This window comes from Euprymna scolopes, chromosome 40, assembly GCF_053919585.1.
Source record: "Euprymna scolopes isolate OS-2025 chromosome 40, ASM5391958v1, whole genome shotgun sequence".
Lineage (NCBI taxonomy): Eukaryota > Metazoa > Mollusca > Cephalopoda > Sepiida > Sepiolidae > Euprymna > Euprymna scolopes.
Genome location: NC_136521.1, coordinates 69,408,917 through 69,422,671, shown reverse-complemented (window position 1 = coordinate 69,422,671; position 13,755 = coordinate 69,408,917). Strand labels below are relative to the sequence as shown.

The following is a 13,755-nucleotide window of genomic DNA, read 5'->3' as shown; positions in this document are numbered from 1 at the left end:
AAAAAACTTAAAACATAAAAAAAAAGTGAAAACACGTATTTTTAGCAGGTGATCCTCGTACAGGTCCGCCCAAAAAATTTAATTTGAATTTTGGAGAAGGATCTAAGATTTGTGTATAAAGTTGTAATTTTTATTTCAATAAAGAATTGACAAAAAAAAAAAAAAAAAAAAAATACATAAAAAAAAAATACATAAAAATAATAATGTGGAAGTTTCGTAGAGACGGGAAGCAATAAGCATTTATTCAAACACATGAAAAGTTAACTTTTACTATATAGATTAAAAAAAAGAAGAAAAAAAAGACTCCGGGAATTTTGGGGGTATTTTTTGTTTATTAAATTGTTAGGTGAAAGTATAGAATAGTTATTAAGCATCACCCCTCCCCATGTTAAGAACGTTTTTCTAAATAATAATGTTTTCCCTGCATGGCCCGTATTCTGCCTAAGTAGCTTTAAGTTTATTAAACTGTAAAGTGAAAGTACACGTTGACGTACAGAATAGTTAAAAAGTTTTCCCTTCCCAGGGTAAGAATGGTTTTCTAAATAATGACATTATTTCAGCACGGTCCGTAAACTGCACAAATATCCCTTCTTAAAAATAAAAGTGAAACATTTTAGGTTCAAATCCAGTTTCGTCCGACTTTGCTTAAAAAAAAATCTTAGTAAGCTGATCGTTGGAAAAGTCACTTCTGATTAATTTTTACCAGTTTTAAAATATTTTATAAAAAAAAAAACTAAAAAAAGCAGTTAAATTCGTTTGCATATTTTAGAACTGGTAAACATTAATCAGAATGACTTTTCCATGGCATTAATTAAGAAGTCCGGCGGCCAGCTGACGGAGAATGTAAACAGAGACGGACGGAACTTGATTTTAACCACATTTTAAAATAATAATTGTCATATATTATATCAAATGTTAACTGTTTTGATGATAAAATAAAAAGCGACAAGAAAATGGATTTTTAATTTGATTTATTCTTTATTTACAGAGATTTATTAATTTAATGAAATTGAGAGAGAGAGAGAGAGAAAGTTGAAGGGATGAAAAAAAAATGATGGCCTGTTATTTTTATTTATTTTTTGTGGATCAAAACCGCCATCAACAATATGGCTATGAAAAGAAAAGGCGAAGGAGTCTATTAATTATCGACTGCAATAAGATTCTCTTCTTTCTTCGTTCATTCAGTTTCTGGCCATTATTATTACGAGTTCTGCTCCGCACCAACTCTTTTAAACAAGGTCGTCTTGTTCTAATTTTAACACACTTTTAATGACTGCCATCTTTCCCAGCTTTTCACAGCATTTACACCGGCTTTTTATAGTGCATTAATTCACTTTTTTTTTTTAACATCCGTTTTTTGGGGTAATTTATATATTTTAAAGCATTTTTTTTTTGTTTCGTTTGCAATTTAAGGAAAAAAAAAGAAAAATATTGAAAAAAAAAATGCCAATGATATTTTCGACATTTTACTTTTGTTAATTTATTTATGCCATGTTTATTTTTAAACACCTTTTTCCTCGATTTTTATGTAGTATTTTTTCTTTTTTTTTTTAATTTTTAACAACTTTAAACCATTTTTTTTAAATTTTGTTTACAAAGAAAAAAAAACAGAAAAAATGCCAATGATATCAATTTTGTTTGTTTACTTTTTGTTAATTTCTTATACCATTTTTACTTTTTTAATACCCTTCCTTCCATTTTTTTCTTTCATATTTTATTTTTATTTAAACAACTTCTTAACCATTTTTTAATTGAGTTTATAAAACAATCAAAGAAAAGGAAAAAAATGTCAATACTATTTTCGTCATTTTTTTTTTTTTTTTTTTTTTTTGTTAATTTACGCCATGTTTGTTTGTTTTTTAATACCCTTTTCCGCCATTTTTAATTTTCATATATATATATATATATATATATATATATATATATATATATTTCATTTTAACAACTTTTTAACCATGTTTAAAAATATTCTTTTACAAAATAACAAAAGGAAAGCATTTTATTTTTAAAAAATAACACACAGAAGTAAAAAAAACAAACAAACAAATCAATGATATTTTTTCAGGGGAAAAAAGTGAAAGAGAAATAATCGACCATTCACAAGAAAGCAGCAGTAAACTGTAAACATCTTTTTTTAAAGACTGTTAAAAACGAAAGATATTACTTTTATTAAATTTTTAATTGATATTTATTATTTTTTCAGGATAAAGAAGAAACTAAGTACGAAATTCAGTCGACATGTTGACGAAAAAGAAATCATTTCGGCGACATCTTTTCCGTTTGTTTTTTGCGCAAATCCAAAATGGTGACGACGGAGCATAATTCAAATATTCTTAAACACACTAATAAATATTATCAGAAAAAAATGGCATTGTTAGAATTTGGTGTTCACCAAATAAAGCAGTTCACTACGGATACGCTGGTTTTGTTTTTAAGTAAACACGGAATTAGCCAAAGTGGATTAAAATCTTTACGAGGTAAGGTTTCCCCATCAAACATTAAAAATCCTTTAAAAAACCTTTTAAAATTCATTTTTAAGGATTTTTTTTGGTTTTATCTTTATTAAGTATATTTCTTGTATTTTCAAGTATTATTATTTTTTTTTAAATGTTACCTATTACGTTTTTATAGATTCTGTCGTTTTTTGGTTATCCTCAAGTTTCGCGTGTTTTTCTACTTCCGGTGTCTGCTTCAGTCTTTATGATAAATGCCCTGGAAAAGTCCCTTCTGATTAACAGTTTCAAAATAAGCAAACGAACTTGATTTCTTTTCTTTTTTTTTTTTTTTCAGAGTCAGTATTGTGTTTATATATATATATTATTTTATTCAAATGTTACCGTATCTTTTTATTAAATTGATATTTACAGATACGAACCGTGTTGAAATAATGACGTTATTATTTAGAAACCCATTCTTAACATAAGGAAAGGGTTTTGTAACTATTCTGTACTTTCACCTAACAATTTACTAAACAAAAGTTGAATTTAATTTTGAAAAATAGGGTGCTTAGATGGTTGACAAATCGACTTTTTTTAATTATGCCGTTTTAAGCAAAGACACTTACCTACTCAATTGTCACGGCGAAAATAGTATTATATCCAAAAATTATGAAAATTCATCGAGTAGAAAGTTATTTGGTGCTTATATATTTTTGGTACCGCGTTATTTAAAAAAAAAATTTTTCAGGTTGAATTCAAGTTTCACATCTTTTTTCTGCGGTGGAAGCACAGAATAGTTACTAAACACGTCCCTCCCTATGTTAAGAATGGCTTTCGAAATGTTATTTCAGTGCGGTACCAAAAATACATAAGTACCAGTTATTTATAGTTAAATGTAATTTTTACGGAAAATTGAGTAAAATTGCATTTTAGACGCTATAAAGTAGACACAGACACGCAAAGGGCGGGTGTTTATTCCGAAAGCCATTCTTAACATGGGGAGGTTGAAAATAAGAAAATGCTTTTCGGAATAAACACCCCCAACCTCCACATGTTAAGAACGGTCTTCTCAATAAACGGCCTTCTCAATCACATTGCACATTAGACAAAATCGATTTGACGACCAAAAATCACCCAAAGCACGGTAACTTTTTTGCATAAGCGCCGTTAAATTGTTAGGTGAAAGTACAGATTAGTTACTACAGGGCAACCTACCCTCCTGTTAAGAAGAGTTTCTAAATAACGTTCTTATTTCAGCGCGGTATCTTCTTTGCATAAAGGTCGGACAATTTTATGATTAAACGATAGGCCTAATAATTTGGTAGTAGTAGTAATTAGATCTATGACAACAGCATATTCTTTTCATTGTTTGACTCTTAAGTATATATCCGACACAGTTAATCGACCAAGAACCACATCACTCTATATAAAAGCATATAAGATATTAACGGATACACACTCGAGGGTCAAAACAATGAAAAGGGTAAAACTATACAAACACCGTGACAGCGAATTAACCCTAACCCTAACCCTAACCCTAAACCCTAACCCTAACCCTAATCATAACCCTAACCCTAACGCTGTCACGGTGTTTGTATAATAATACCATGAAAAGAATATGCTGTTGTCCTATCCCTAATAATAATATAATAATTAATGGTCAATGTGCGCTAGAGTACCAACTAAGGAGTAAGGACTTACCTTTAAAAGTTGATTTTTAGGAGTATTCGAATACATTCTGCGATTTCTGTGTTGTTTACACGGGTAGCCATGTTTGTTTTTGTGCGCACGTATTCAACTTTTGCGCACCCAGTCTTGTTAGAGAAGCGTCACCGCCTGACAAAATATAAACTTTTAAAGCTGCGGCAATCTTTTTTTACTGTAGAAAATATAAATAATATTAATAACACCAACATATAACATATTATAAATATAAATAACATTAATAACACCAACATTTAGTTTTTAACATTACAAAAGAATGAAAATGTGACGATAGTTGTAGATGAATTGTAATTCTTATTAAATGAAAACTGCAATTTATTATTTACTAGCGAGGGGTACCCGGCGTTGCCCGGGTGTTTGGAGGTGTGTGGGGGTTTAAAAAAAAAAATAAGTATGAGGATCGAACCCGAACCGTTGAGGCAAAGTTGTAAATTAAAGTGTGAAAAAAAAAAAAAAACGTGCCCCACCACGAGATCCTAAGGGAAACGCATTTGAATTTATTTAATTACTTGGATTTAGCAGGTGCTCGTTTTAATGAGTTAATGAGGTCAAGTTTGACTGCGGGATTTCATTTACTGCTGAACGCTTTTTTTTTTTTTTACCCCAAGATGTTATAGGAAAAAGACTAACCCACATGCGGCGAGCGACAAATCTTGAATATTTATCTTCCCGAAATCGAGCAAATTAAATAGACAGGCGAGCTTCGTTGTTAACTGTGAGATATTACGATTTATATGTGATATAAAAAGTTTTAAAAAGTTGTGAAGCGAGCGACCACTTCTCTGAAAAAAGCCTTTTGTACACACAGAAAAAGCGAACACACATACATACATACATACATACATACATACATACATTTTCGCTTTTATATTTATAGATAGATGTTAAAAATTAGATGTTGGTGTTATCAAGCATGTTAGTCACTCAGAGGTTCTCTGAGGGAGATGAACTGACAGATGCACACTGCCTCAACAGAGATATAAATGTGAACCTCAGCGTGTAAGGGGCAGTTTCACACACACCCAGATTCCAACTGATATATACGTGAAGCAGTGGCATCAATGTTTTTCTTGTGTTTTATTTAATTTTTCTACTTGTGGATGCGTCTGCATCCTCATCGACAGTCGCCAATGAGAAATAATGATATTGCCATAAGAAGATTAGTTAAACGAAAAACCCACAGCACACACAATGTTTGGGGTCAGCGGCCTGTTGATGGCGCATGTTTGGGTCACAGCCAAACCAACAAAAGCATCTAGCAAGGAGATATTTTTGGAGGAAACGAGGATGAACTGTACTGTTGAAGATAAACTGTTGCAAATGGACACGGAAGATGCGGCATAGGCAGTGATAGTTGAATGGCTTCAGTTTGCATGGCCATGCCCCACCTGAAATGCAAATGACAGTTATTGACCTTGAAGTTACAAAACTTTAGGTACATCCGGGGGGGGGGGGAGAAGACGTCACCAACCTTCGAGGATTCACTGATCCTTCCATGATGATATCCTTCATAAGAGTCAACAAAGAACAGAGGACCCAACCCATGTGGAACATGATCAAGGCGGCACAAGGGGTGGAAGAAAAATCCCGAAGCTGGTGGACACGGATCATCCCTCACTCATGAAATTCAGATTCATGTGCGAAGATAGGGTCCCTATTAATGTTTACCCTTCTCTTTACAGGGCACTTAAACGTTTCCTCAGGAAGTGGAAGCTTTGTTCAGTTGGAAAAAAAAAAACTGACGTACACAAGTGAGCCCCCCCCCCTTGCGAAATACGATACGAAATACAACGTTGTATGCAGCGCGTTGCGGAGAGCATCCCTTAAGCCAGAAAATGCATGTGTGCACTTGCACTGCCCCATTTTACTTATGTTGTTGTCGCTGTTTTTCTCATAAAACCAGCGACATTTCATTTTCTTGAATAAAAAAACTCGTACTCAGCGAGAACACAACTTTTTGTTTTAATAATTTTTATTCAAAAATAAAAATAAAAATTTGGCATGAACTTTACGATTTTCGTATTTTGTTATCTATCTATTATATCTATCTATATATCTGTGAAAGTGTCTGTCTGTCTGTGTGTACATTTCCCTACACAATAACTCTGTCAATTTTTAGTCTACAGACTCGAAATTTGATATACAGGGTACTGAGATTTGTGAAAATCTATGTGATTGGTTTTCAGCCAGAAATTTGGCTGTTAAGGGGCCAAAGTTCAACGATTTGACCTTTGAGAACGCTACCAAACTTCTCCGACAATTTTGTGTCTAAACACTTGAAAGTTTAGATATAGGTTTCTTGGACATGGATCTAACTTAATAACTTGTTTTAAACCCAAAATAATAAATTTTAAGGGGTCATAATAGGGGTCAAAGTTAAAAAATTGACCGTTTTTATTTTTTTTTTGCTCACCATACACCTCCAAATACCTGAGCAACGCCGGGCACCCATGCTAGTATATATATAAAAGTGAACGTGTGTGTGTCTGTGTACATTTTCCTACACAATAACTCTGTCAATTTTTAGTCTACAGACTCGAAATTTGATATACAGGGTATGGAGATTTGGGAAAATCTTTGTAATCTGTTTTTGGACAGAAATTTGGCTGTTAAGTGGTCAAAGTTCAACGATTTGAGAACTCTACCAAACTCCTCCACCAATTTTGGGTCTAAACACTTGAAATTTTAGATATAGGTTCCTTGGACATGGATCTAAGTTAATAACTTGATTTGAGCCTAAAACAATAAATGTTAAGGGGTCATAATAGGAGTCAAAGTTTTAAAAAATTTGACCTCTGCAGTCTCTACCAAATTACTCAGACAATTTCTGGTTTAAACATTTGAAATTTTACATAAAGGGTATTCAGAGATATGGTAAGCTTTTTAATCGGTTTTGATTGAAAATTTAAGCTACCAATGTATAAATGTATGTATGTATGTTTGCATGTCTGCCTAAAACTTTCGACAGAGGCAACGGATTTTTACAAGATCAATATCGTTTTGAAGCTCGACCTTTCAGACGACAAATATCGAAAAATTGGCTAAAAACATTAATTTCTTCACCCTCAACTGGGCACTTTTCTACAGGGTTTCTTTTTTTGACAATATTTTTGAAAGTCATCCCCTCTTTTTGATTGTCTAGCCTTAATTTAAACCTACGTTACTTCCGGTTTGATGGTGGTCGTAACAGCAAAAATGTCAGCTTTTTTTTCCCGTTCTTTTCCTCCTTCGCAGTACGGGTTCAAGCCTGCCTTCCTACTACCACTTTTTTTTTCTTTTTTTGCTCAACACACACCTCCAAACATCTATGCAACGCCAGGCTGAAATGCTAGTATGTTTATAAAAACAAATGAAAAAAAGATTGGGTGTTTATGCACTTATTTTTCTATGGTTTAAGTGTGCCCAAAAACGGTTGTGTTCTTGTTGTGTAGGTTTTTTTTTTATATTCAAGAAAATAAAATTTCACCGTTTTTCGATATGAGAAAAAACAGTGACAACAACATTTTTCTTTTTTTTTTTTTTTTTACAAGGTGGTTGCCACTTATCAAGGCCCGGAAGCCACTCAGGGATAAGGGTTATTGTAAGTACAGTACGTTAGTGTGGAGATTCAATAAAGTGTCTACTTAAGGGGGCAGTTCATCAGGAATTTGTTTACGTTGGACTTGAGGACATCAGGTTGTAGTCAGGTGGGAAGCAGGCAGACGGAACAGAGTTCCACAGGTGTGCAGTTCTAAGAAAGAAGCTTTGTTCATGGAATCTACGTTTTGATTTAGGCATAGATAAAGAGTGGGGAAAGTTTTTCACAGTGGATTCAGCTAGACGGGTGTTTTTCGTGAAAGATTGGCGAGGGGGGACCATAGATTGGAGCTCAGACGAGCACCTGCCATGGAAATAACGATAAAACAAGGATAGGCTTGCAACGTCTCTTCTGTAGGAGAGAGGTTGCAAGGAAGAGAAAAGGGCATCCCCCACTAAGCCACGAAGTCTATTTTGTACTCTGTCAAGGCAGGATAGGCTGTTTTTAGCAGCTCCTGCCCAGATATGGCAGCAGTATTCCATCCTTGGATATACTTGGCTTTTATATAGATAGAGAGTAAGTAAAGTAAGTAAAATGGGACTGTGCACACGCGCATTTTCTGGTTTAAGGGACGCTCCCTGCAATGCACTGCGTTCAACATTGTAGTCAGTGCATATTTCACAATGGTGGCTTCACTTGTGTATGTCCACCCCCCCCCCCCCCAAATTTTTTTTTTTACATGGGAGTCACCACTTATCAAGGCCTGGAAGCCACTCGGGATAAGGGTTATTGCGTGTACAGTAGTCAATGGAACAATATCGTAGTCATTAAATGCAATTGTTTTATTAAAAAGTTTTGTTTGAAAAAAAAATGATAATTTCCTTTCATCGCATTTTTGTGATGTTAAAGACTAATGTTTAAAAAACCTTACCATAACATTTAATATTCGATTAAAAAAAAATGTAGAAAAAAGTTGCCGCAGCTTTTTTTTAAAAAATTTGTTAAAAAATGTTTTCATCTAATGAAAATATTGTTGGTTTTAGTGTCGTAAATTATTATATGAAAGCAGAAACGATTCTCTCAATAGTCGCGTGAACACTACATTTTGTATTATTAAGGTTATCAACTTTGTTAGATGTAAAAAAATCTTGATGTAATGATGCAGCTTTTTTTTTTTTTTAAATGGTTTTTAATGTTTTGAGTAAATAAAAAATATCGTCAGATCGAGCATCTTAAATTATGAGATGAAGAAATGAACAAATCTCGTAAATAAACAAGTGTTGTCTCCCTCTGTACAATGACACATTGTAAAACAGCGGGGGAGGGGAATATTCTTCTAAGAATTCCAAATTGTGAAACATTATTTTTAATATTCTTTACAGTTTTCTGGTATAGTTTAAAAAAAAAAAAATATGTAAACTGTAGAATGTATTAACTTTCTTTAGCACAAGTGTATTTATTTAAAAAACAAAAACAATGGGATAACTGTTAGGGTCAATATAGGGGGGTAAAATTGCCTCCAAATCATGCATCTTTTCATTTATTCGCACTTTTGTCAATAACCACGCCTTGGATTTTAAAAAATTTTGCTTAAACATTAGTCATGATATAAGTAAATTTTTCACTTGTGGAGATGGACCCAGCATGATCAGCAGTTTTACTTTTCTTTTTTTTTTTCTTTTTTTTTTTTTTTTTTGCACAGGCATCACCACATTATCAAGGCCAAGAGGCCACTCGAGGATAAGAGTTAAAGAGTGTACAGTAGAAATTGGACAATATATTAATCATTAGTAATGGAAATTCGGTAAATTCGTTAACTTATATGGAACGGCTCATCAAGAACTTGTTTACGTTAGACTTGAAGACAATCAAATTGTAGTCAGCTGGAAAACAAGAAAACGGAAGACAATTCCACAGGCGTGCAGTTATAAGAAAGAAACTTTGTTCATGGAATCTACGTTTAGGTTTCGGCACAGATAAAGAGTGGGGGGAATTATTGATAGTGTTTTCAGCTAGACGAGTGTTTCTTGAAACAGAAGTGTCAAGTCTGAGTTAGAATAAAAAAAAATGTCAGTTTTGTTATATTGAACAAAAAAAAAATAGAAACACATCCAATAAATGTTATCAATTGTGAGAAAATGTAAGGTTTGATACACGATTGTTGACGTCTGAGTGTACAAGTTAGAAAAGCATTATATATTTATATACAAACATTTTATATATATATATATATACATACACACACACAAGTTAGAAAAGCATTTCATCCAAGGCATGAAAATTGTTAAACAAAATGTTTTTACTATAGATTTTAAAAATAAAGGTACAAGATTCAATTTGAAATTTATTTATCTTCAAAGTGCACTTTTATAAATTTTACAAAGTAAGGTATAAAAATTTAATTTAAATTGAATCAAAAAAATTACCTTGGATTTATTTTATGTAATGTACATTCTGTTGCACTTTAAAAAAAAAAAAAATCACTGAAAATTTTATATCTATATCATTAATTGCTAGATGAAAGATAATGTTTTTAAATTGCGACTCCCTCTTTGTAATACAGGTCTGTATAATGAGAAAATCTGATTTTTTTTTTAACAAAAACTTTAAAATAACTTTTTTAGATTAAATTTTTTTAAACTTCTTTCGGAATAGAAAATCTTTAAAATTTAATAAGGAACATATTTCATATATGTTCCATTAACAAATATTCAGTACATAACGAGAAAAATAGATGAAAATTTCAAAAGGATTGTATAACTGGTTACGCTCAATAGTAGTCCTCACCAGCGAAAGTCTTTGTTATTCTATTATTATTTAAAACATTTTGTGTCCTGCTCTTTCGCGTGAGGACTAATTTCTATCAGTACTTTGTCTAATTTTTAAGTGATTATTAAGCAATGCTGATGACAGGCATGATTATTTTTTCTCTAACTGAACAAAAAAACCTTTAATTTTTTTGCAGATAACCAGGTGGAAGGTGAAATGTTGTTGGAATTTACCGATGCAGATTTGAAAGATATTTTTGAAGTTTTCAAAGATAGATTCCTGATTCGAAAACTACTGCGCGGTCTCTATGGTCATACCAATAACCCATGTCGCATGGGTAGAACAATTGCCTCACCAGTCGGAACAACCCAGGCAGTTGGAACTCCATCCATTCCCTCATCGACTTCAATATCTTCCTCTTCACCAATCTCTACAGCTGCATCCATGGTTTCCAAAATGAACTCCTCGATGGCCACTACTCGGCTGCCACCTATCAATACCGAACTTCGGAATGCTGTAGATTCTTATACAAAGGTATCCACCCAGTCTGACTTGAAGAAGGATCCCTACCTCAGTACTGCAGTGACCGCTATTGAGTCTCTACCTTCAAAAATGAAGCTAGGTAGTAACATAGTTCGTGTATACCCTAATTCAATAAGCAACCACGAGAAGATAACTTCAAGACTGATTGCGGCCGGCGCTTTGCGTTCTACCACTGTCCCAGTTACCAACTCTAATAACAATATCTCCATCTACACTGTCCCAAAGACACTTGAAACGCAGACTACTCCAATGCAGTCGTCAAATATAAAGCCTCATATAATCGAGGATGACGACGATGACATTAACGATATTACAGACAACGATGTCCCGATTATAGATGGTTGGGGCGCCAGCCTTATCAAAAACTATACAGCCGAGGAGCTTCTTCGGCGAAAAATGAGACGTGGTCGGCCAACTGAAGCTCAGCGGCTAGGCCGTTCCCTTCTCCGAGAGGCAGCTACAACTGCTAACATCTGGAACACAGCACCGCCTTTGAAAATGATCACAGCAGACAAGAAGGACGCATTCTTCAATTATATCTGTAGAGCAGCCCCCCAGCTGTCTCGTCACAAGCAGTTTGTATGGATCCGACTCGGGGAAGCCCTGCAAAATCGGCGTAAATATCTCTGTGATAAAGAATGTGGTCGCCGGCTGACAAAACGGAGACGTGATTCTGATATTGATATGATAGGGTCTTCTCATTTGTTATCGATGTCTGAATCGATATCAACAAGCAACATTATCACTGCTACGACCACTACGAACCCATATTCACTCGCCGCCCCACTGTCCATCTCCATTGTCTCATCAGCACAGCCTTCTCATTCAGCAACACAGACGTCGTTAGCTACATCTGTGAAAAATGAAGTCGAACCAATTATTATCGAACCTGATTCTTTACCCAACATGCAGGACTTGTCACAAACGCCGACAGGCGGCAGCCCTATAGAAACAATAAACTTGACAACGCTCATAAAAGAGGAAGTGGAAGTAGAATCGGAAGAAATGAAACGTTGGGAAACATCTTGAAGCAAAAATAATCTCTTTGAAATTTTCTAAAAATATTTAAAAGAAAAAATAGATAATTATTTAAAAATTTGGTGCAAGTCAGAATTCATCCTAATTTAAAAAGAAATGTCATATTCCAAAAATCACGTAAATCGATTAAGTATTTTATTTTTAACTAAGAAAATCAGATTTCATGACGAAGCGAGACATTGTGTTTTGATCCGCCATGTTTAACAAATAAGGGGGAGACAACTCCATTTGGACTACAGAGATCAAAATCAGCCTTGTAATGGCTACGATTTCCTATTAAAACTGCTAAAAATCATTGAAAATATATTTTCTTATTTAAAAAATTAAACTACTCTATTTATGTGATTTTTGGAATATGACGTTTTTGTTCCATGACAGGTATGTACATCAAAGATTTTTTTTTTTTTTTAAATTAGATTGAATTCTGGACAAAAACCAAAAGGTTTTCACATGTGAGAATGCATTTTACAAACATCCGCGAAGAGGATTGATATAACATCTGGATTCTCTCGCTAATGTTTTTTGATTACGTCCGACATCTTTACATACTTACACACACTCTTGTATATTACGCATACTCATCATTATCGCCTGCTTTTATTTCACATGGCAGCAGGTTCCCGTACTGATATCTTTCCCTCCACCAAAGTTGACGCTCGGTCACACGAGCATAATGGTGGCAAATATCATAGTTGGGTCAGAAATCCAATAAACATCTTTATCTTCACGCTTTATAGTCTTTTTTCTTTTGCATCCTTCATCAATGCGTTTGGTTCTTTATTTATTTGCGGACTCTTATCCTCATCTTCATAGTTGTTGTTGTTTCAGCATGCCACTGAAGAAGGCCAGAGGAATAGTTGGCTGAAACGTTGTGAAACAACAACAATAAAGATGAGGATAACAATCCGCAAATAAATATACAAATTACTCATCTCAAAGGATTCCAATAAAAATATTTGCTTCTTTTCAATAATTCAACCTAACAAAAAAAAAAAAGTACAGAAAGAAATCTTTATGATGTACGTATCCGTCACGGAACGAAAAATGTCATATTCCGAAAATCACGTAAATTGATCAAGTAGGTTTTAGCATTTTAATTTTATCTCCGTCATTAATGGTTGATTTTGATCTCTACCGTTTGAATTATCTCCCTTTATTAAAGATGGTGGAGTGAGAGACGTTATCCTTGCTTCATCACAAAATCTTATTTTCTTAGTAAAAAAATAACCTACTTCATCAATTTATGATTTTTGGAATATGACATTTTTATTACATGATGGACAAAGATGTTTCTGTGATTTTTTTTTTTTTTTTTTTTTAATTAGGTTGAATTCTGAACAAGAACCTATTATTTGAGCTAGAGATGTTAAATAAAGTTTTTTATTCGGGTGAAGTCTTTCTATAATTATCTCCTCTTTAATTTTTACCGTTATCTCTTTATTTTCTTCACTTAGCTAGGTGATGTTTTTTTGTTTTTTTTTGTATGTTGAGGTGTTCTTTGATACATTAATACAGATATGTAGTGGCCTTACTGTGCTACCAATGTAAAAGTCTTTGAAGTTTTATGTAATCAGTTCCCATTTAATCACCGAAGTTAAGCAACATTGATCCCGGTCAGTACTAAAATGGGTGACCAATTGGGAATTCCACCTGCTGTATGTGCTTTCTGCATTGTTTCCAGTCATCATGGACCTCTCCTTGCCACTGGACTTGCGGTGCTGATAC

General features: G+C 33.6%; 2 protein-coding genes across 5 annotated transcripts in view; one reads left to right on the top strand and one right to left on the bottom strand.

The window, feature by feature from the left end:
- The window catches only part of LOC145265618 (lipopolysaccharide-induced tumor necrosis factor-alpha factor homolog), a 224,042-nt gene extending 219,812 nt beyond the window's left edge, over positions 1-4,230 (bottom strand). The window contains exon 1 of the mRNA XM_080121650.1: positions 4,140-4,230. The gene's annotated coding sequence lies outside the window, so the exon portion shown is untranslated. The remainder of the gene's footprint in view (positions 1-4,139) is intronic.
- LOC145265615 (uncharacterized) lies at positions 1,012-12,757 on the top strand. 4 transcript variants are annotated; one of them, XM_080121641.1, is made up of 3 exons: positions 1,012-1,238; positions 2,204-2,477; positions 10,646-12,757. In XM_080121641.1, exons 2-3 carry the CDS (start codon positions 2,303-2,305, stop codon positions 12,019-12,021), a joined length of 1,551 nt encoding a protein of 516 aa, XP_079977767.1. In that variant the 5' UTR covers positions 1,012-1,238; positions 2,204-2,302; the 3' UTR covers positions 12,022-12,757. The 4 variants fall into 4 exon arrangements, with proteins under 4 accessions (XP_079977767.1, XP_079977770.1, XP_079977769.1 ...); XM_080121644.1 differs by having other exon boundaries at positions 1,012-1,362; XM_080121643.1 differs by lacking the exon at positions 1,012-1,238 and adding an exon at positions 2,029-2,120.
- The last annotated feature ends 998 nt before the right edge of the window (positions 12,758-13,755 follow it).